Raw genomic sequence first — 23,394 nt, 5'->3', positions numbered from 1 at the left:
GAATGAGATTTGATGATTATCCTCGACATTGGGTCTTGCCGCAACGTCGAGTTGCCGAACACCGTCGTGTAGAGGGTGAGAGCGGCTGTGATAATACCCAGACAATAATGTGGCACAACGCACCGTCGATTGAGAGTGCTTAGGCTGCTGATTATCCTCGACATTGGGTCTCGCTGTGACGCAACGTCGAGTTGCCGAACACCGTCGTGTGGAGGGTGAGAGTGGCTGTGATAAACGCCCAGAGAGAGAGAAAACTCTTAGAAGTGGGCTGTTGGGATGGGGCAGGAACCATCCCGGATCGACCAACCAGCGATGGAATGGCTGGTTTCGGGCCGGAAGGTATTCTCGATCTCCCTGGGGTCTTCCCACGAGGGCCGCTTTGGCCTCCGCCGCAGCTGCTGACGGGGTGGTGTTCTCCTCTTTGATGTCTCGAAGAGGACCAGAGCTGCTGGGAAGCAGACGGTGCACAGGATCTCGGCGGCCAGAGGGTGGTCGAGTCACGGCTGGGGAGGATATACTTGATATCCTCTGTCTGCTCCTTTACTGTCGAGAACTGCGGCTCGACCGTATCACCAAACAGCCCCCCCTTGCGAGATGGGTGCGTCGAGAAAGCGGACTTTCTCAGCGTTACACATCTGTGCAAGGTTCAGCCAGAGGTGTCTCTCCTGGACCACAAGTGTGGACATCGCCTGACCCAGGGCCCGCGCGGTCACCTTGGTCGCCCGTAGAGCGAGGTCGGTGACGGCGCGGAGTTCCTGTACAAGCGCTGGGTTGGTCTTACCCTCGTGGAGCTCTCTCAGCGCATTGGCCTGATGGACCTGCAGGATCGCCATAGCGTGGAGAGAGGGGACAGCTTGGCCTGCAGCAGAGTAAGCTCTCGACACCTCAGATGCCGAAAAGCCTACGTGCTTTGGATGGGAGTCTAGGTTGAGCCCCTGGTGGACATCGACGTATCCTCTAGCTGCCCCACCATCGAGGGAAGAAAAGGTCATGGAACTAGTTGATGTGTACGCGCCGAAGGGGGGCGTTCCAGGTCGTACTAAGTTCCTCATGCACTTCCGGGGGAACACGGTACTGGGGGCGAGTGCGGCTTGGAGCCGCTCTCAAGCCCGAGGTACCGTGTATCCAGCCGCGAGCGTCGGGAGAGGCACTGCGGTGAACTGCAACCCAATGCCGGCGGCCCGGGAAAGCATGGCTGACATTCGACGTCCGCTTCTTCCTGAGCTTGACTCCCCGAGGGAGGGAGCTTCAAGGAATCGTCAGAGTCTGATGCCAGTAAGTCATCCTCCGATGCTGCAACAGACATCTCATCATCACGTACCGTTTCGGAACAAGACGGTGGGACAGTCTCATGGGGAGCGGTCAGACGAGCGAGACGAGGTGCGAACAGTCTGCGAGCCAGTGGCTGACGGATTAGTAATCCTCATATCACCCTCGCTGCTCGCCATAGCGGGCGGCAGGGCCGTAGTCCTGCCGTCACAGAACGGGAAGCAGACGAGGTGGTGGCTGAGTCCCATAGGAACACAGCCACCCGTGACACAATGTCTGAATCGTCAACCGCCCGCAGTGTGGGCAGGACGTATCCACAACATCTGCCCCAGCATACTGGAAGCAGACATCGTGTCCATCCCCCTCCTCGATGAGTGTGTTGCACCCATGACAACAGCGGGACATGCCACGCTGGACAAAAATTGCTCTTTTAGAGAAAAAACTTGAACACTTCTGGAACCGCCGAGACACCCAGGGGAACGCCGCAGGAAGGGACAGTCTGCTGCACCACGTCATAGAACCGGCAGTCTTGTAGTTGCTATTTGTAGCGAAGTCTGTTGATCATGAGCGAAGGCTCCGAAGAACAAAACGTGAATGAATGAGGCACGCCGTCTCCCTTTTATACCCGGATATCCAGGGGCGGAGTCCGGCATGCAAATTTCATTCGGCAATTTCATTGGCCTTTTCTAAGAAGTCGGAAGCGATTGGTTCTCAGGGACAACCCCATCTGTCGGCTCGCCACAACGTCGAGAGACCGACAGAAAGGGAACGATGAGTCATCAGGATCCTCATTTGATTGGTCACAAGAAGGTAGCCCCGCCTCCCCACTCACGCTTGCAAACCCAAATTAGTGAGAGAATCGTGCCAAAAGTGTAAGCGCAAGCGAGATGGAACCGTGCACATCGGGTTATTGCAAGAAACAGTTTTCGCCTGCGTAGGCAAGACATTTGCAACAGATTTATTTTACATACACAAAGACAGGTTCTGCGCGATGAATCCGTTTTGCAGTTCATAACACCATTGTGTTTGCACACCTCTGTTTACAGACTCGCAATGCTTTTGGCCGTATTTCAGCGCAAAAAACGTGTCAAAAGTGTAAGCGTGGAAAAAAGGGAGGTCATAAGAATACAGATCATAATTATTTGACGTAATATGAAGTTGCCGTTTCACAACACATGAATTACGCTTACGAAAAATGATACAATGCTGCAAAACTTGTTTTCTTTCGCTTGCAGCTTGATTTACACCTTTACAAAACTTTTTTGCGAATGCAAATTTATTTTATGCTTGCAATGTCACGTACGCTTTTACAAATGTTATCCTCTGCATGCAAATCTTTTAGGCATGATTTACCTTCATAGATCCCGACGTCGTTCATGAAGAAAATGAAGGAGAGTGTATACTGTAGGTCGGTCATTTAGCATGTGAGTCTCGTTCAGCAATCAGCAGAAAGCGGATGCAAAGCGCAGTTACAGGTAGGCTACTTTGCACGCTTGTTTATTTAAAATACATAAACTTCACGTTTAACATAATCCCAGATTTATGAATGTGTAAATGACCAAACAATTAACTTTTTAATTATGCAGAAAAACCTTGTGCGTTGGTCATCTGAACCACTTATTTAAACTTATTTTATTTATTTAATGAGTAGATCAGAGACACATTTTAATAAATCCTGTAATCAGTTTATACGTCCATTAATACGTTCGTTGACATAACACAACTCTTTTTCGCCACTGTTGGCGTATTATAGAAATGGTCACTGAACGAATCAGTGAACGAATCATTTTGGTGAACGAACTGAAAAAGAAGGAATCACTCAAATGAATCATAATTCCCATCACTACGGGCTAAATAGAACATTCAATGTATGAATGTTAATACATTATGCGCGTTAATATGTTTAGCTGCAGCAAGCTGTTTGTTTTGCTAATGAACAGGGGTGAACACTGGGGGTAGTTTCGTTTTAAACGTCTCAAATCATTCGTGCTTAGGCTGAAAAATCTGTCACAGCAAACTAGCTCTCGCGTTGTGTGTGTAACGTTATAACTTGTCAATGACAAGCGCTAAAATCCATGTAGTTCTGCTGAGATCTGCAGTGGATTCCGTGGATTTTAGGTAAGCATACACAGAAGGGGGGTGGGGTTCGCTGTAACTCATTATCAGTTAAAGAGACATGCACCAAAACGGGTTGCTGTGAGCATAGCTGTTTTTGAGGAGGCAAGAAGGGTTTTGTTTACACAGCCATTGAGTGTTTTTAAGCAAAATATGTTCCAGACATTTCATGAAGACCTACAGTGGTCACCAACCCTGCTCCTGGAGATCGACCGTCCTTTCAGCTCTAACCCCAATCAAACACACCTGAACTATCTAATCAAGCTAGGTGTTCAGGTTTGCTTGATAATTACAGACAGGTGTGCTGAAGCAGGGTTGGAGCTGCAGTCTGCAGGACGGTCGATCTTCAGGAACAGTGTTGGTGACCACTGCCCTAATAAATCATACCAACTTGTTGAAAGTGCTCGTCTGAGGAGACCTTTATAAAGAACCGACGTCAATTTTTCTTTTCATTTTTTAATTGAACAGAAGAAAGAACATACGTATATAACAGAAGAAAATAAGATATTTTCGCCCCGAAAACTCGAATTAAATGTTGTTTTGATGTGCGCGCGTCTGTATGACATTGTCCCATTCCTCCCATGGTGCGCGCACATAGGCCTACGCAACAGTTAAGGCATGGAGTGCGCTTTTTACATTTCTGGTGAGAAAACAAGATGATTAAGACTCGCAAAGGAAAAGGATTTGGATATGTTTTAATAGCAAACAGCATAGTCTTTCTCAATGCCAGTCTGTCCTCGATACGGCTGTATGCTGCTGTTTTGCGTTGGCCTATTGTATCCTAATTTTATTTATATAAAGGTAACATTTTACATTTGTTATAAAGTTATGTTTGTTTGGAACGATTTGTGTTTTGGATAGTAAAAAAAAATTGGCTATAAAAATGTAATATTAGGATATTCTGGATATTTTAACATTTTGTATGATTACATTGGAATAATTTATACGCAATACATGCAGCATACCAATAGTTTTAAAACAGTGTTAAATTTGCAGGAATTTAAAAAGCTTGACTCTGCGTGTGTCTGTGATTCATGCGCAATTGGCCAAACCATAGATATTACATGAGAAGCAAACCCACGGTCAAATAAGCATCTAAAATAGATGTGTAAAATATTTCCTTCTTTAACCTAATGCTCTCCACAACATTAACAACAAAGAGCATGGTTTATCAGATGCGTGTGAAAGTTGTGTTCGTTACTACAGCAACAGATTGTTAATTTTCTTTGAGAATCTTCATAAACCTACGCAAAAACCATTCTCTCCTCCAGAGTCCGCAAATCAAGTTCGCACAGGGCCTCGTGCCCAGTTGTTTTATACCGATTCAAAATTGGCTTCTGTGCTGCCTTTGCTAAAGTCCCCGTAGGTAGCAAAATGAAAGAAGATTCTATAGGCCTATATAAAATGAAAATAAAAGAACTATACAAAGTCGATTTGTTAAGGAAACGTTAGCAACAGCAGCAATAAGCAAACCATATATATTTAATTATATTTAAATCTACTTGTAATTTTCCACCATAAAATGCAATAGCGGAATTACTGCATAATGTTTATATGTTAATCTTTTGTGTTATCAATGACTAATAATCATCATTATCGATGACTAATAATCTATGTAAACGGCCCCGTTTAAATGGTATTTTAGGCATAATTAATTAAAAATAAATGTATTTGATCACAAGTTACCTTATTACAGCGCGTGGATGTGAATGTTTGGTATGATTCAGGCAAATCTCTGGTCAGCCCTGTGTGTGTGTGTGTGTGTGTGTGTGAACGGTTATTGACGTCAACAGAGCAATGTTAGTTGTATTCAGCAGAACTGCAAATACAGTCGGAAAGCCGAATCACAGGCATCCACACTTTTACAACCTTTCACAAACCAAAGAAAATGCTAAATGTTACAATAGAAAGCACATGACAAAAGCACACAGCTTAATGATTTAATGAAAGAAAACACTTATTGATTATATTGATAATTAAATCATACTTTTATCTGAAAAATATTCCCACAGTACACACACACACACACACACACACACACATGTACGCACACACACATACACACACACACACGCACACATACACGCACATGTCTGGTTTACTATCCCCGTGGGGACAGTCCATAGGCGTAATGTTTTTTATACTGTACAAACTGTATATTCTATCCCCTACCCTCCCTAAACCTAAAGATCATAGAACACTTTTTGCATTTTTAGATTTGTAAAAAATATTGTTCTGTACAATTTATTAGCTTTTTTGCCCATGGGGACCTCAATTTTGGTCCCCACGGTGACACGAGTCCCCATGTGTTGGTGTGTATTCAGGTTTAGGTCCCCACCGGGATATACAAACATGAACACACACTCCCACTTATTTCACTATCAACCCGTTGTAGCGTTTAGACCATGCCAATAGTTGCCAGTATAAGTTTGTTTTTATGATGTTTTTCGTACAAACTGTATATTCTATCCCCTATCCCTAACCCTATCCCTAAACCTAAAGATCATAGAACACTTTTTGCATTTTTAGATTTGTAAAAAATATTGTTCTGTACAATTTATTAGCTTTTTTGCCCCTGGGGACCTCAATTTTGGTCCCCACGGTGACACGAGTCCCCATGTGTTGGTGTGTATTCAGGTTTAGGTCCCACCGGGATATACAAACATGAACACACACACACACACACACACACACACTATCCCCGTGGGGACAGTCCAAGGCGTAATGTTTTTATACTGTACAAACTGTATATTCTATCCCCTATCCCTAACCCTATCCCTAAACCTCAAGATCATAGAACACTTTTTGCATTTTTAGATTTGTAAAAAATGTTGTTCTGTACAATTTATTAGCTTTTTTGCCCCTGAGGACCTCAATTTTGGTCCCCACGGTACACGAGTCCCCATGTGTTGGTGTGTATTCAGGTTTAGGTCCCCACCGGGATATACAAACATGAACGCACACACACACACACACACACACACAGGGNAAAGTGCAAAAGATTCTGAGTGAAGTGTTCACGGACGTGGACATACAAATAACCATTTATTCCTTTTCATTAAGTTTTCATTATTGTGTGATTTTAAATGTTGTTTCATATTTTTCTAGTTTCAGGTTTAAAAGGGTATTTTTAAGAGTGTTTTCTTACAGGCTTTAAGGTATTAAGTTTTTAAGAAGTGTTGATCTCGCAAAGATAACAAGGCATCACTAGAGAGGGTGAATACAGCAGGAACGGGATGAAGCTGTGGGAAAACTGGAGGTTGTTGGGGATACTAGGAATGTTGGCAGTGGTGATAGTAGGATCCCTATTCGGAACAGGGAAGAAGGAAACAGATGAGAATAGGCAAGGTAATGAAACTGACCAGGGGGAAAACCGTACCCATTCAAAAAACAGGAGGAAAAGGTCAGTTACATCAATAGACCCGTGTTTACAGAGGTATGGGGGAATAGAATTGGATTATCTCAATGGGTCAGGGGGAAGTTTCACGTTTGATTTGTGCGCAGTAATTGATTGCGGAGGGAAGAATAGCTCTTGGAGAGGATATGATGTGTATGTGTGTGGGATGGAGAGGCCAGAGCCTACATGGTGTCCCACATGTGGACATGTGTGGGTAGCAACAAACAGGGACTATAAAAATTCACACAAGGCCAATAAGGTGTCCATACAGAGAGATTACAGTAACTCACAGAACCCAATCACATTTTCTATAAGGGAACAGAGAGGACACATTTATGAGAAAAAATCTGAGACTACCAGAAAGGATGTTTGTTGGGGAAGAAATGGGAACTCATATTACTTTATGTTGGGGGTAGATGTAACTGGTAAGGATCCAAAAACTTTACTCAAAATAAATATAATAGAACCCAAACCAAAGGCAACTAACACATCAGAGACACTGTCAGTAAAGAACCCAAAAAATGAAGTAGTAGAAATAGACTACACTAAATTGAAACCAGAAGACATAATAGAGAAAGCCACAGGATATGGGGAAAACAATTTATGGCTGGAATGGATAATTACCACAGCCAGAGAACAGGGGTTAGATGATTGTGTAGGGTGTGCTAACGCAAGACCTAAATTACACACAGAACCTGCACCCTTGTATCCAAATGATGCTTGGGGCTACAGGTGTATGCTAGCCTTGACACGTCAAGCATCACCACCAAATTGTACCACGTTGGCAGCAATATTTCCACCCATATCAAATTACTCAAAGGCAGGACCATTCACACCACAGAAAGCAAACTACACGTGTTTTAACATTACACATAACTCACCAAAAAGTAACCTAGGGGAAATAAGTAGTGACTGGTGTAATCAGATAGTGATAGATAAAGGGACACAAATAGGAACATGGGCTAGAGCAGGATTGTATTACTATTGTGGAGATCGTAGACTGTTTACTAGAATACCTGAGGGAGCAAAAGGAATGTGTGCTATGGTAAGGTTGGGAGCCCCCATTGCCTTAATCGGTGAGAAAACTGTAAAAAAGGAAAGTATAAGTTCAGCCACACTTGCCAGAAGACGCAGAAGACATATCCTCAGGAAGAGGGCAACAGGTTCAAGTGTAGATTTGTCATTGAACAGCCCTACATACATTGATGCAATAGGAGTTCCTAGGGGAGTACCACAAGAGTACAAGTTAGTAGATCAGATAGCATCAGGATTTGAGAACATACCGATAATATCTGCATTTTTCCCAGTCACCCCTAACAAAAATGTAGATAGAATAAATTACGTACATTATAATGTCATGAGATTGGCAAACATGACCAGAGATGCTGTTGATGGGTTGGCTGAGCAGCTGGCCCCAACTTCTTTGATGGCCATCCAAAATCGCATGGCTTTAGATATGCTGTTAGCAGAGAAAGGAGGAGTGTGTTTCATGTTTGGAGAGTTGTGTTGCACATACATTCCAAACAATACAGCCCAAGATGGATCGGTTACTAGAGCATTAGAGGGATTGAAGACATTGTCTGTAGAGATGAAGGAGCACTCCGGTATAAATAACCCTTTCGGAGATTGGTTAGATGCAACGTTGGGAAAATGGAAGGCCATGGTGATGTCTATTTTAGTGTCAATAGGAGTTTTCTTAGGCATATTGAGTACTTGTGGATGTTGTTGTATTCCTTGTATTAGATCACTGTGTAATAGGTTAATTGTTACAGCTATTGAAAAAAAAGAATCTCCACCATCTTACAGTATGCCCCTGTTATCAAGTGATCTAACAGAAAATGAGGAAGAAAATTATGTATGACCTATTACGAATATTTTGTGTGACCTCTTTCGAGGTCAAGAGAGGGAATTGTGGGAATATTTTTTAGATAAAAGTATGATTTAAATATCAATATAATCAATAAGTGTTTTCTTTCATTTGTTTCATTAAGCTGTGTGTTTTGGTCATGTGCTTTCTATTTCACTCAGTGGAAAGTTCCTGGGGCAAACAAAGAAAACAGAGAAAGTTGGGGGTTGGAGTCGTAAATTATCTAGATAAACACACACACATATAAAGAGTCACAAAGAAAAATAAATGTTATGAATCAATCCACTGCATATGTTCTAAGTATAATCATGAGTTGTGATGTGTTTTAATGAATCATAGGATTAAGAAACAACGCTATATAATTAAAAACATTAGATGATTAAGTGTTTTCTTTTTACTAAAAGAATGTTAAGAATGTTGGTGTGTTGTCCGGCCACAATAGACTGTTTTTAGGAGACCACTCCTTGGGGGAGGGTGTCCCTGGAGAACATTCCTCAATACTAGCGACTGACCACAGGATGTATGTTTTGAGAAGGTTTTATTTTTCAGGAACTAAGCAGATAAACGTGGCGTATGGTGATTGGTGGAAAGAGAACAACACTCCTTAAAAGGCAAAGGCGGGGTCAGAAGATAGAACGACGTCACATTCTGTATAAAATATGGGTGTCAGGAAATGGTTGTGGTTGTTGGCTTTTTGGAGAGAGTGGTGATTTACTGGCAACCCAAAGCTTTGTTACTCCTTTTTACATCTGATAATAAAACCTTATATTACTTTTGAGCAAATTGTCTCTTCAAATTTTTGAACATGCAGGACTGCCTTTAAAGTCCAACAATATCGACAAAGCTCCCCTAAGATGCCAGCGGCTATTAATGCACCTGATGAGATTCAATGCTAGAGCAGTGCATGTGGCGGGCAAACAGCTGGTGGTGGCGGACACTCTGTCCAGACATCCGTTGTCGCATCATGGTGAGTCTGACACAGAAGATGATGTCAAAGAGTTTGTACAGGCAGTACTGTCTACTAGACCTGTAAGTGATGACAAGCTAAATGCCATAAGAAAAGCCACAGAACAAGATTCAGATCTCCAGGCGGTGTGCACGTACATTCGCGATGGCTGGCCACATCAAATACCACATTTGCTCCATGGGTTTCACTCTGTAAGAGCTCATCTTTCCGAAGCGGATGGACTGTTGCTGTATGAGGACAGAATTGTGATTCCTGGTTCGCAGAGACGAGAGGTGTTATGCCAGCTTCATTCAGGCCACCAAGGTCTCACTAAATGCAGAGAGAGGGCCAATATGTCTGTATGGTGGCCCGGCATAGGCAAGGACATTACAGAAACAGTGGAAACATGTGAGTTTTGCCAGGTCAATAAGCCCACCCAAAAGAGAGAGCCCCTAATGGTTACATCCCTTCCCAAGGGTCCATGGCAAAAGATCGCAGCAGATATCTGTGAACTAGAGGGAAAGAAATACTTAGTGGTTGTTGACTATTTTTCACGTGATATTGAGATTGCTCATCTACAAGCAATGACAAGCCAGCAGGTAATTCTGAACTTAAAAAACATGTTTGTTCGATGGGGGATCCCATATGAACTTGTGACAGACAATGCAACTCAGTTCACAGCCTCTGAATTCATGGAGTTCAAAAAGACGTTCAATTTTACTCACACTACATCCAGTCCTCATTATCCGCAAGCTAATGGGGCAGCAGAAAGGAGTGTTGCAATTGCAAAACGGGTGCTTAGACAGCCGGATCCTCAGCTAGCTCTAATGAGCTATCGTTCAACGCCCATCAGTGCCACAGGACTGAGCCCAGCTCAACTTATGATCGGACGTCAGATCAGAACGACAGTCCCAATGCTGCCACAGAACCTGTTACCAAGTCCAGTTGACTATGAAGAAGTCAGAAAGAAGGACAAACAAACCAAACAGGCTTACCAGTACTTCTACAACCGTCGTCATTCTGCGCGCAGCTTACCCGATTTGCATCCAGGTCAAAGCGTGAAAGTGAAGGTGGATGGGGAAAAAGGATGGAACAAATCAGCATCAGTTGTTGGGAAGGCTCCTGAACCTCGATCGTACATTGTTCAAACAGAGGAGGGTAGCGTCTTTCGTCGCAACCGAAGACATATCCAGAGTATTCCTGAGATACCTGGATCACCTGACACAGAGACAATGCACGAACAGAATGAGACAACTGATGAACCTTCTCAGGAGACTAATGTAACCACAAATTCAATGAATGGGACTTATACCCCAGTTCTCTCCACACCACACACACGTGCATCTACAGGTAAAAAAACCTTTGCAGGTAGAGAAGTTAAACAGCCTGTCAAGTTTAAGGATTATGTTTTGGGATAAATAGTAATGCCTACCTGACTGATGTGATTGTTGTTCAACATGTTTACTCACATTTCACACTTTATGTTGAGTCATAGTAGGAAACAGTCAAAACAGAAAAATGCAAAATGTGTAATGGAATGTTATGTTATTGATTGTTATGTAACAGGAGTTAGTAGTTGTAAAATGTTTTTTTCCCCTTCTATATCTGCTAACTTTGTTAAGAAAGTAATCTGCCTGATTCTATGTTTCAGGGAATAACAGTAGAACTTTTAAGAGGGGAGATGTGGTGATCAGTGTATTGTGATTGGCTGTTAACGGGGACCCAGGGTTGCTAGGCAATGGGGGCGGGAGTAAAGAGGGAAGTCAGAGTTTTTCGGACATGCTGTTGAGTTGTGCATGTGCACCATATACAAATAAAGTATATTGAAAGTTCGTGACTTGAGTCGGCCCTTAAGATCATGACACACAACATTTAATAAATTAGTTTCAATAGGCATTTGTTTTGTTAAGACAGCATTAGGCATTAAGATGTTTAGCCTATGACATCCCACCTACAAGAATGAAACCTAAAGTAAGGACATAGGGAAATGCATTCGTCTACGTATATATCTGAGTTGTAAGAGGTTTGACAAAGTTGAAATACCACCGCATTTGATGTTTTGTTTGGAGCCTTGAATTAACAATGGGAGCAAAGACATCAATGCACAAAGATGAACAATCTGCAAACTGTAGTCCATCCCCACCTACAAACACAAACAATTAAAAACGTCATTCAAAATAAATCAAAAAATACAAAGATGCTGCACAATTCACAACAATTTACTTCTATTAGAAAGTAAACTAAAACATCTATAGATTCATCTACGCCTGCAGTTAACAATGTCACATCATAAAACACACACACACGACACCACGCAAGCACCCAACACACACCACCACAACACGCACACCACCACGACCACGCACGCCACAAACTTTGGTTGACTATCCCCGTGGGGACAGTCCATAGGCGTAATGTTTTTATACTGTACAAACTGTATATTCTATCCCCTATCCCTAACCCTACCCTAAACCTAAAGATCATAGAACACTTTTTGCATTTTTAGATTTAAAAAAATATTGTTCTGTACAATTTATTAGCTTTTTTGCCCATGAGGACCTCAATTTTGGTCCCCACGGTGACACGAGTCCCCATGTGTTGGTGTGTATTCAGGTTTAGGTCCCCACCGGGATATACAAACATGAAACACACACACACACATGGTACTATCCCCGTGGGGACAGTCCATAGGCGTAATGTTTTTATACTGTACAAACTGTATATTCTATCCCCTATCCCTAACCCTATCCCTAAACCTCAAGATCATAGAACACTTTTTGCATTTTTAGATTTGTAAAAAATGTTGTTCTGTACAATTTATTAGCTTTTTTGCCCCTGAGGACCTCAATTTTGGTCCCCACGGTGACACGAGTCCCCATGTGTTGGTGTGTATTCAGGTTTAGGTCCCCACCGGGATATACAAACATGAACGTGTAACAAGAATAACACACAGAGTAGGAAGGAAGAGGCTGGAATCAGGGATCACTACTGCTGGCCAGAAGCCTTTTTATTTCCACCGCACACACACACAAAGTCACACTGGCGTCTTCCACGCCCGTCTTATCTCCGCTTCACCACAGGTACGCTACAACCTTCTCCGGCTCACTTCCGGGTTTCCGTCCGTGCTTCTCGCCTGTTCAGCAGCAGTAGTCCCAGTCTCTCCTCCCCAACGACTCTCCATCAGTGGCTTTTATCTCTCCCCACGCCACTTGCTGGAACGAGACACAGGTGTACGTGATTCTCGTCTGCCACACTCAATCACCGCTCGTCTACCCACTCTCTCTCCCGCTGCAGACTTCGCTGAACCACGCCCGTTCTGCCACAACGTTCATTGATAAAACTTTTGTATTATTATTTTGAATGACGTTTTTAATTGTTTGTGTTTGTAGGTGGGGATGGACTACAGTTTGCAGATTGTTCATCTTTGTGCATTGATGTCTTTGCTCCCATTGTTAATTCAAGGCTCCAAACAAAACATCAAATGCGGTGGTATTTCAACTTTGTCAAACCTCTTACAACTCAGATATATACGTAGACGAATGCATTTCCCTATGTCCTTACTTTAGGTTTCATTCTTGTAGGTGGGATGTCATAGGCTAAACATCTTAATGCCTAATGCTGTCTTAACAAAACAAATGCCTATTGAAACTAATTTATTAAATGTTGTGTGTCATGATCTTAAGGGCCGACTCAAGTCACGAACATTCAATATACTTTATTGTTATCCGGTGCACATGCACAACTCAACAGCATGTCCGAAAAACCTCTGACTTCCCTCTTTACTCCCGCCACCATTGCCTAGCAACCCTGGGTCCCCATTAACAGCCAATCACAATACACTGATCAACACATCTCCCCTCTTAAAAGTTCTACTGTTATTCCCTGAAACATAGAATCAGGCAGAATACTTACTTAACAAAGTTAGCAGATATAGAAGGGGAAAAAAACATTTTACAACTACTAACTCCTGTTACATAACAATCAATAACATAACATTCCATTACACATTTTGCATTTTTCTGTTTTGACTGTTTACTACTATGACTCAACATAAAGTGTGAAATGTGAATAAACATGTTGAACAACAATCACATCAGTCAGGTAGGCATTACTATTTATCCCAAAACATAATCCTTAAACTTGACAGGCTGTTTAACTTCTCTACCTGCAAAGGTTTTTTTACCTGTAGATGCACGTGTGTGTGGTGTGGAGAGAACTGGGGTATAAGTCCCATTCATTGAATTTGTGGTTACATTAGTCTCCTGAGAAGGTTCATCAGTTGTCTCATTCTGTTCGTGCATTGTCTCTGTGTCAGGTGATCCAGGTATCTCAGGAATACTCTGGATATGTCTTCGGTTGCGACGAAAGACGCTACCCTCCTCTGTTTGAACAATGTACGATCGAGGTTCAGGAGCCTTCCCAACAACTGATGCTGATTTGTTCCATCCTTTTTCCCCATCCACCTTCACTTTCACGCTTTGACCTGGATGCAAATCGGGTAAGCTGCGCGCAGAATGACGACGGTTGTAGAAGTACTGGTAAGCCTGTTTGGTTTGTTTGTCCTTCTTTCTGACTTCTTCATAGTCAACTGGACTTGGTAACAGGTTCTGTGGCAGCATTGGGACTGTCGTTCTGATCTGACGTCCGATCATAAGTTGAGCTGGGCTCAGTCCTGTGGCACTGATGGGCGTTGAACGATAGCTCATTAGAGCTAGCTGAGGATCCGGCTGTCTAAGCACCCGTTTTGCAATTGCAACACTCCTTTCTGCTGCCCCATTAGCTTGCGGATAATGAGGACTGGATGTAGTGTGAGTAAAATTGAACGTCTTTTTGAACTCCATGAATTCAGAGGCTGTGAACTGAGTTGCATTGTCTGTCACAAGTTCATATGGGATCCCCCATCGAACAAACATGTTTTTTAAGTTCAGAATTACCTGCTGGCTTGTCATTGCTTGTAGATGAGCAATCTCAATATCACGTGAAAAATAGTCAACAACCACTAAGTATTTCTTTCCCTCTAGTTCACAGATATCTGCTGCGATCTTTTGCCATGGACCCTTGGGAAGGGATGTAACCAATAGGGGCTCTCTCTTTTGGGTGGGCTTATTGACCTGGCAAAACTCACATGTTTCCACTGTTTCTGTAATGTCCTTGCCTATGCCGGGCCACCATACAGACATATTGGCCCTCTCACTGCATTTAGTGAGACCTTGGTGGCCTGAATGAAGCTGGCATAACACCTCTCGTCTCTGCGAACCAGGAATCACAATTCTGTCCTCATACAGCAACAGTCCATCCGCTTCGGAAAGATGAGCTCTTACAGAGTGAAACCCATGGAGCAAATGTGGTATTTGATGTGGCCAGCCATCGCGAATGTACGTGCACACCGCCTGGAGATCTGAATCTTGTTCTGTGGCTTTTCTTATGGCATTTAGCTTGTCATCACTTACAGGTCTAGTAGACAGTACTGCCTGTACAAACTCTTTGACATCATCTTCTGTGTCAGACTCACCATGATGCGACAACGGATGTCTGGACAGAGTGTCCGCCACCACCAGCTGTTTGCCCGCCACATGCACTGCTCTAGCATTGAATCTCATCAGGAGCATTAATAGCCGCTGGCATCTTAGGGGAGCTTTGTCGATATCATATGAGTTTATCAGGGGCACCAGAGGCTTATGGTCGGTCTGGAGTTCGAATGCGGCCATACCTTGCAGGTACCGTGAAAAACGTTCACAGGCCCACACAGCAGCTAGGCACTCTTTCTAAATTTGAGAGTAGCGGCGCTCTGTCTCAGTTAAAGTTCTTGAACAGAATGCAACAGGACGTAGTCCATTCTCCTGCTCCTGTAACAGGGCAGCACCTAAGCCATAGCTGCTTGCATCCGCACTGACTACTGTGGTCCTGTTAGCATCGTAGAAAGCTAGTGCTGGTGCTGTGGTCAACAGGCTCTTGACTTTGTTGAACGACTGTGTTTGTGCTTCACCCCAGACCCATACAGTTTCCCCCTTGAGCAGCTCAGTCATAGGATGAAGAACTGATGAAAGACTAGGGAGAAACTTGCCAAGATAATTGATCATCCCTAATACCTGTCGCAGTTCGGTCAGGTTGGTAGGGCAGGAGAGCTCACTTATGGCCCTCACTTTATTTGTATCTGGCTGAATTCCATCCTTTTTTTATTTTAATTTTAATTTTTTAATTACATGTCCGAAGTACTGAATCTCAGATTTTCCAAAGTGACACTTCTCCTTGTTCAATTTCAATCCGGATTCTCTGATAGTCTTTAATACTGCATTGAGATTGCGATCGTGCTCCTCCTCGTCTCTTCCAAACACCAGTATATCGTCCATCACTGCTACTGTGCCAGCATGCTCTTTCAGAAGTGTGCTCATTTCTCTCTGAAATATCTCCGGAGACGAAGTAATTCCAAAGGGCAGTCTCTGAAAACAGAAAAGGCCAACTGGTGTGATGAAGGTGGTGAGTTTCCTGCAGCTTGCATCCAAAGGTATCTGCCAGAACCCACTCGACGCATCTAATGTTGAAAATACACTAGCACCAGATAATTGTGGTGTTATGTCCTCAAGTGTAGGCAGAATGAATCTCTCACGCTTTACCACTTCGTTCAATTTCTTAAGGTCAACACAGATTCTGACTTTACCGTTCTTCTTCAACACTGGCACCATTGGTGCACACCAGTCTGTCGCTTCGGTGACCTCCGTTATGATCCCCGACTTCAGCATACGCTTTAGCTCCTCCTCTACTTTTGGCAGCAATGGAAACGGAATTCGACGAGGTGAAGAGAGACTGTAAGGTTTGGCATCCTGCTTGAGGTCAATTTTTATTGGTTCACAATTTAAAAGTCCAAAGTCTCCAAAAACATCATCATTCATACCAACACTGTCGATTCTGCTCACCAATTTCATTTCACACGCATTTTTGCGGCTAAGTAGATTGTTGGTATATGGGCCTTTAACAACATACTGTATGTCCAGAAATGAATACTGTGTCCCTTTCTTTCTGTGTTGGCTAAGAATTTGCCAATGCAGTCGAGTTTGCCACCCGGACTTCTGATGTCAGCGAACGTTTTGTTAAGCTCGGGGCGACAAGGCAGATTCAAAAATGTTTGCTCAGACATGACCGTGATATCAGCACCAGTGTCAATCTTGAACTTTACTGTAGTGCCATTCATTGGTAAGTTTATGTGCCACTCATCTTCGTTAACAGTCAGAAACTGATCCCAGAAACCATGTATTGTTTGTTTCCTCTTCATGCCTACTGCAGGTCACCTCCTTTACAATCTTTGTTTTGCATACAACCTCAAAATGGCCTATTTTGTTACATTTGCGGCACCGTTTCCCTCTGGCAGGACAATCGCCGTGAACATGTGCACATGCACATCTTGTACACGTGACACTGTTGCCTCTTTCTCGTTGTTTAGTGTCTGTACTGGTGAATTTACCTCCTGAATATTTATTGAATGCTTTTGTGTGTTTGGACTTAAGCCCCACTTCATTTACATCACTTGCGCCTAGCATATCAGCACTTTGCATTTTAATGAGTTCAGACTGGCGAGTAATTTGTATCGCTTTCTCCAGCGTCAAATCTGGTTCTAGCTGTAACTTCTCTGACACGTCGCTATCAGCTATTCCAATCACAATGCGATCGCGGATGTGCTCGTCTTTAGTAGCCCCAAAATCACAAAACTCTGCCAGTTCGTATAAACTCCTGACAAATGCTTCAACACATTCACCGCTTCTTTGATTCCGTTTATGAAAACATGCGCGGTCATGAATCAAATTGCGTTTGGGCACAAAGTGTTCATCAAACTTTTTAACTACTGCGTTGTAGTACTCGTTTGCTTCCTCCGCAGAAAACGTAAAAGTGCTGAATATAGGTTCGGCCTGTTTGCCCATTGCATAGAGTAATGAATTCACCTGCACATCGCTGTCTTCCTTGTCGAGTTTCGTTGCGATCCTGAAACGTGCAAACCGTTGCCTCCACACCGGCCAACTCGATGGCTGTGCGAAATCGAAGGATTCAGGCGCGTTAAACTTCGACAATTTTCCTTCCGTTTTCTTTCACGGATCACAGGAGTGCGCGAAGGCTTTCACTTCTGACACCATGTCATGATCTTAAGGGCAGACTCAAGTCACGAACTTTCAATATACTTTATTGTTATCCGGTGCACATGCACAACTCAACAGCATGTCCGAAAAACCTCTGACTTCCCTCTTTACTCCCGTCCCCGTTAACAGCCAATCACAATACACTGATCACCACATTGTGTGATTGGCAAAGTACATGAACAAACGTGTATAGGATCATTGTGAATATTACACAAACACACACATAAATGTAAATAAATACAGTGCGTGCGTAATTATTCAATTGATATTCTGATCTTATTTTTTGAGCACATTTTACTAATTACAAACCACATTGATGTTACTAAACTATTAACAGTATATTATTAGTATAATAGTATAGTATAGTATTAATTTTATATGTAATCATTAAAAAGTGACATATTATGGTTAACAGAAGCTATTTCAATATTTTCTTCTCTGCTGACCCGATGAGCGTTTTCATGAATGACGCCTTCATTTTGCAATTTCTAGTATTCTAGTTAGGTACATATAGGGCTGTCACGATTATGATATTTGACTGACGATTAATTGTCTAATAAATCTTTGCGGTTATGACGATTAATTGTCTGTTTTAGTGGTTTGACGATTATGACGATTAATTGTCTGTTTTAGTGGTTTGCCGATTATGACGATTAATTGTCTGTTTTAGGGCTTTGACATTTAATTCTCATACATTTTTGATTCAGCGATTGAAACGACCATATTGTTCTGAATACAAGACTATGTTTTTTTCTTGGAAATACATCGGAAAAAATTGGGTCATCATACTTAAGGTTTAGGCTTTTACCTGTCAATAATACAACCGCCAAATACTTGTAAATTAAGAAAATTGATGAGGAGTGAATTGAAGCCACCATTAAAATGCTATCAATCATAGAAATGCTTCTAGTCTGTTTTTTCTCACTTGCAAGACTACAATAGAAGTTTACTTCTATTTTAATGAGATTTTGGTAGGCTGGTTTTCACACTTAAATAATATTAAATTGTACTGTAGGTTATTTTTATGGTATATTCTTTAGTTTTTTTTTTTTAAGTGATTGTGTTGTGGTGGTACATTTTACAAGTATTACCATGCTTTAGTTACAATATATACACTAAAATGTGCAATATGCAGATGCACTGCAGCTCCCCCTAGTGTCTTCTATAGAGATGTGCAATAATTGCGATGATCTGAAACCATCGCGATGAGGTCAAACAATCGCGATGAGACGATTATTTAATAATCGTGACAGCCCTAGGTACATATATATATTTGGACAAAGGCACATTTTTTATTTTGTTATTTTAGCTGTTTACCAAAATGTATTTAAGTTATAGTTATATAATGAATATTGTCTTAAAGTGCACACTCTCAGCTTTATTTAGAGTGTATCACATCCAAATTGGCTGAAGGGTTTAGGAATTGAGCCCGCCCCCTTTTGCCCGATGTCCGACATCAGCCATAGCGCACTGCACTAAAGAATATTTATCATGACATATTTATCATTTCTGGGAAAAAAAACGACATGTACTTTCAGCTAAAAGCAATAAAATGGTCTACAATATACATTTGAAGTATAAATTCAGGATGTGAAAGTGAAAAATGAAAATCAGTATGTATTTATAATGTCACATTCAGTAAGTCAAGGTTAGTTAACTACTGCCTATAGTGTGCTTGCTGTAACGACATAACGTGTGGTTAGCGTTATTGGTGGCTGACACGTTTAGGCAAGGGGTGAAACTGTGATTATGACCAGTGTTGGGGAAAGTTACTTTTAAAAGTAACTAGTTACAATATTTAGTTACTCTATAAAAAAGTAACTAATACGGTACTTGGGTACTTTTTGTGGAAAGTAACAAAGTACTTTTTGCGTCACTTTTTCTTACCTAACTGATTCTCATGCTTTTCCAGACTTTGCTGTTCTTTAGTGTTTAACACTGTAATGCATTTAACAATACTATATAGTCTATAACACACCTTTATTTTCTTTAAAAAACACATTTCAAATATTTTCTGACCAGTAATCCTCCACCTCATCAGAGCTCTGCCTACTGTTGACACTGCTAACTTCGCTGTCACTCTCCATATTTATTGTGTTTTGACAGCGCGGCTAGTTGCAAAAGATGGCGCCAGTGAACTTTTGGGATGGCATAGTAGTTTCCAGTCGTATAACACTGTGTGGGAAAAGGAGGATTTTTGGCCGGCAAATATGGGTGTTTTTTTATTTTTTTATTTAAGAAAGTAATATATAAGCGATATGACAGATCCTCTTTGCATTGCTGAACACTTCGTTGAGCCAAAACAACTCGATAGTGTTATACGAAATTATGATTAATCTAATATATTACTAATATTATATCATATTATTTTGTGGGGAAAATGACATTTAACATATTATGTTATATATATGCTGGTATTTGGTGAGGAGACTAACAGATGACAGTTGTTTCCTCTCTTTCTCTCGTGCTCCGCCCACTCCCCAACCCTTCTTCTAACAGTGACCATGCCCATTTAAATCTGCAGATCTGTCTGTGCATGCAGCGCCACAAACAGTCGAACACAGCTTATGTTTAGATTCACGAGGCATGAGACCATTGATTGCTGTTGCGACTCGTGCTAATTTCACAATCTGAAAGTTGTCTATTGAGCATGACCGGCATTTGCAGGCATTTTGTCCATGGTGGCGAGTGCGGCCACACTATAGCTCCGCATCTGAGCTCTGGCCTCCCATCGCTGTGTCAAGGGTTGCCAGATTTGCGTAACAAAAACGAAGCCAGAACACTGCCTATGTCTGACTAGCGACTGTTTCTGCGCAAGCATGAGCGATCATGTCTACACTACTTTTAATTCAGAATTTCACTTCTGCAGTTTAAAAAATGTTCATATAAATCAATGATTAGACTGAAAAGTAACTCAAGTTACTTGAAAAACAAAGTAACTCGAGTATTGATATGTAAATTTATAAAGTAGCTGCGTTACATTACTCGTTACTTAAAAAGTACTCTGATTACGTAACGTACGTTACTTGTAACGCGTTACCCCCAACACTGATTATGACCATAAAGATCAAATTTTACCTCCGATAAATTTCTGGCAGTGTTGATGGAGCAGTCCTTCAGCGCGGATCATATGACAGTCTATGAGGTAAATCTCCAGACAAGTGTTCTTGAATGAGTCTGTTTTAAGACGACTTTATTGTTGTACAATATGACAACTAAGATTCCACAGTGACATGACTTTTAACTGGGATCTTGTGCGTACAGTGTGACATGTAGTTCCCCTCTTTTTCAAGTGACCAAAAGTAATTGGACAGTTGAATCTAAAGCCGGTTCATTGACGGGTATGAGCTTTTCCTTAAATAATTTCCTCATAAATTAAACATGTTAAAGGTCTGGAGTTGATTCTAAGTGTGGTGTTTGCATTCGGAAGCTGTTGCTGTGAACCTACATCATGCGGTTCAGGGAGATCTCCATGCAGGCGAATCCATCAAAAAGATACCAGAAACATTAAGAGCGACCAAATCAACAATTTGGTACACACTGGTGAGCTCAGCAACAAAAAATCCCAGACGTCCATATAAGAAAACAGTGGTGGATGATGGCATTATCCTCTCCATGGTAAAGAAAAACCCCTTCACAACGTCCAGACAAGTAAGGAACACTCTCCAAGAGTTAAAGAAGTCAATGAATAAACTTTTTTTAAATACAATTTTGCTTAATTTATGAGGAAAGTATTCAAGGAAAAGTCCATACCTGTTGATAAAACAGCTTTTGATTTGATTGTCCAATTACTTTTGGTCCCTTTAAAAAGAGGCTAGCTACATATTAAGGAGCTGTAATTCTTAAACCCGATGTATGTGTGTGTGTGTTTAGCATGTAGGGCATTAGTGGATGAAATGGAATGGGCCATATCACAGATAGATCCCAAGAAAATGATCCAGACAGGGTCATTTCGGATCAATCCTGATGGTTCTCAGTCAGTCAGAGAGGTGATTTCTTTTGTCCTTTTTTTTTAAACTGCTGCTATCAACTCTTGTAACACTCATAGTTGTTTTAATATACACAGACTCCTTTCGCTCTCGCTCAGAGAGCCATCTGCTTGAGCTGATGGAAGAAGTTTGTGAGCAGATGAAGGATTACGGTGAAGGTGTTGACCCCACCACCAATAGAAAGACATACGCAAGACATACACCCCGTGATGGCAAAGCAATGGACCTTTCTGATGTGGCCTTTGACTCCAGTGTCAGCTCCAGTTTAAAGTTTGCTGTAAGTTTGCTGTTCTTTGTTAAAGTCAAAACAAATCTAAAGTGGCATTAAAATTTAACACTTCACCGACGTCCTTTTTAGGAAATAATTACATCAGTTTTGTATTACTGCAGGCAAATTCATTAATATTACACTACTTAGGAAAGTTGATTGTTATTATTAACAAACACAGACATTTCCTAATGTGTCATTTGTGTGAATAGTAATTGATGATTTCTTTACAGTGTGAATCGATAGTTGAGCAACAAGAGGATGAACTCATTGAATTCTTTGCTCATGAAACACACAATGTTAAGGACAAGCTGTGTAGTAAAAGGACAGGTAATGCAGCTCATCATGAGACATTTTTTTCCCCAAAGTACTTTTAATTCAATTTATAGATGATTTGATGAATGAAAATTCTCTGGTTTATTCCTGTTCAAAGCATTATTACATCACCTAATTTGTGATGTCTTTTCAAGCACATCAACTGTATCACAAAACTTTGTGCATACTACAAATGCATATGTAATGCGTCTTTATTCTTCCAACAGATCTCTGTGACCATGCCCTGCAGATACCTCATGATGAATTATGAGGCACATCATGACAATCAGTCTGTGCTCTCAGATCGATTCTCTTATTTGTTACTTGTTAAGGATGTTAAATGTTCAGTGATCTGCTTAACTGATGACCCCATGGGTTACTAGTTGTCCTGTTTATATGTAATAGTGGTTACCATCAATAATGTTCATTGTTATTCATTAAACCTGAATGTAAACAGCTAAAGCTCATCTCCTCAATAGTCTAGCTTGATATTTAAAGTTATAAAAGTACATTTAATTTTTAGTCCTTTATCAGACAAATTCTGTCATTGGGCCCTATCATAGACCTGGCGCAGTGTGGACCTAGCAAGTGGTTTTTGCTAGTTTCAGTCCGATGCAGTTATCATTTTCACGTTGTAAGGGTGGATCTGCTGTAGTGGTTCAAGCTATAGGGATTCCGAAATGACTAAAGAAACGTTAGCAGCAAGATTGTATTTCTTGTCAATATTATTCACCCTTCTGCAACTTATACCAACGACGGAAATAAGCACAGTGATTATAGCTATATATGTGGGAGAGCATTGCTATAACATGACTATTTTGTATTGCAATATGAAGCATTTAAACATGAGCTTTAAATCAAGACTAGTCAGATTTATAAGTGAAAGTGTTTAATAACAGACTTAAATGGTAACAGACTTAAAGGAGCAGTTCACCTTCAAAATAAAAATTCTGTCATCATTTACACACCCTCTTGTCATTTCAAACCTGTATGACTTCTTCCTTCCGCAGAACGTGAAAGAAGATATTTTAAAGAATGTTAACAGGCCCCCATTCACTTTTATTGGTTACAATAGAAGTGAATGGGGGCTGTGCTGTTCTGT

At 41.5% G+C, this 23,394-nt stretch overlaps 1 protein-coding gene across 1 annotated transcript; it reads left to right on the top strand.

The window, feature by feature from the left end:
- The first annotated feature begins 12,989 nt into the window (after positions 1 to 12,989).
- cnpy2 (canopy FGF signaling regulator 2) lies at positions 12,990 to 22,563 on the top strand. Its single transcript, XM_057326785.1, has 5 exons — positions 12,990 to 13,083; positions 21,594 to 21,712; positions 21,789 to 21,986; positions 22,211 to 22,307; positions 22,520 to 22,563. Exons 1-5 carry the CDS (start codon positions 12,990 to 12,992, stop codon positions 22,561 to 22,563), a joined length of 552 nt encoding a protein of 183 aa, XP_057182768.1.
- The last annotated feature ends 831 nt before the right edge of the window (positions 22,564 to 23,394 follow it).

Source organism: Triplophysa rosa, unplaced genomic scaffold, assembly GCF_024868665.1.
Source record: "Triplophysa rosa unplaced genomic scaffold, Trosa_1v2 scaffold132_ERROPOS514093, whole genome shotgun sequence".
In the NCBI taxonomy this organism is placed as follows: domain Eukaryota; kingdom Metazoa; phylum Chordata; class Actinopteri; order Cypriniformes; family Nemacheilidae; genus Triplophysa; species Triplophysa rosa.
This window is presented reverse-complemented; position numbering and strand designations above follow the sequence as displayed.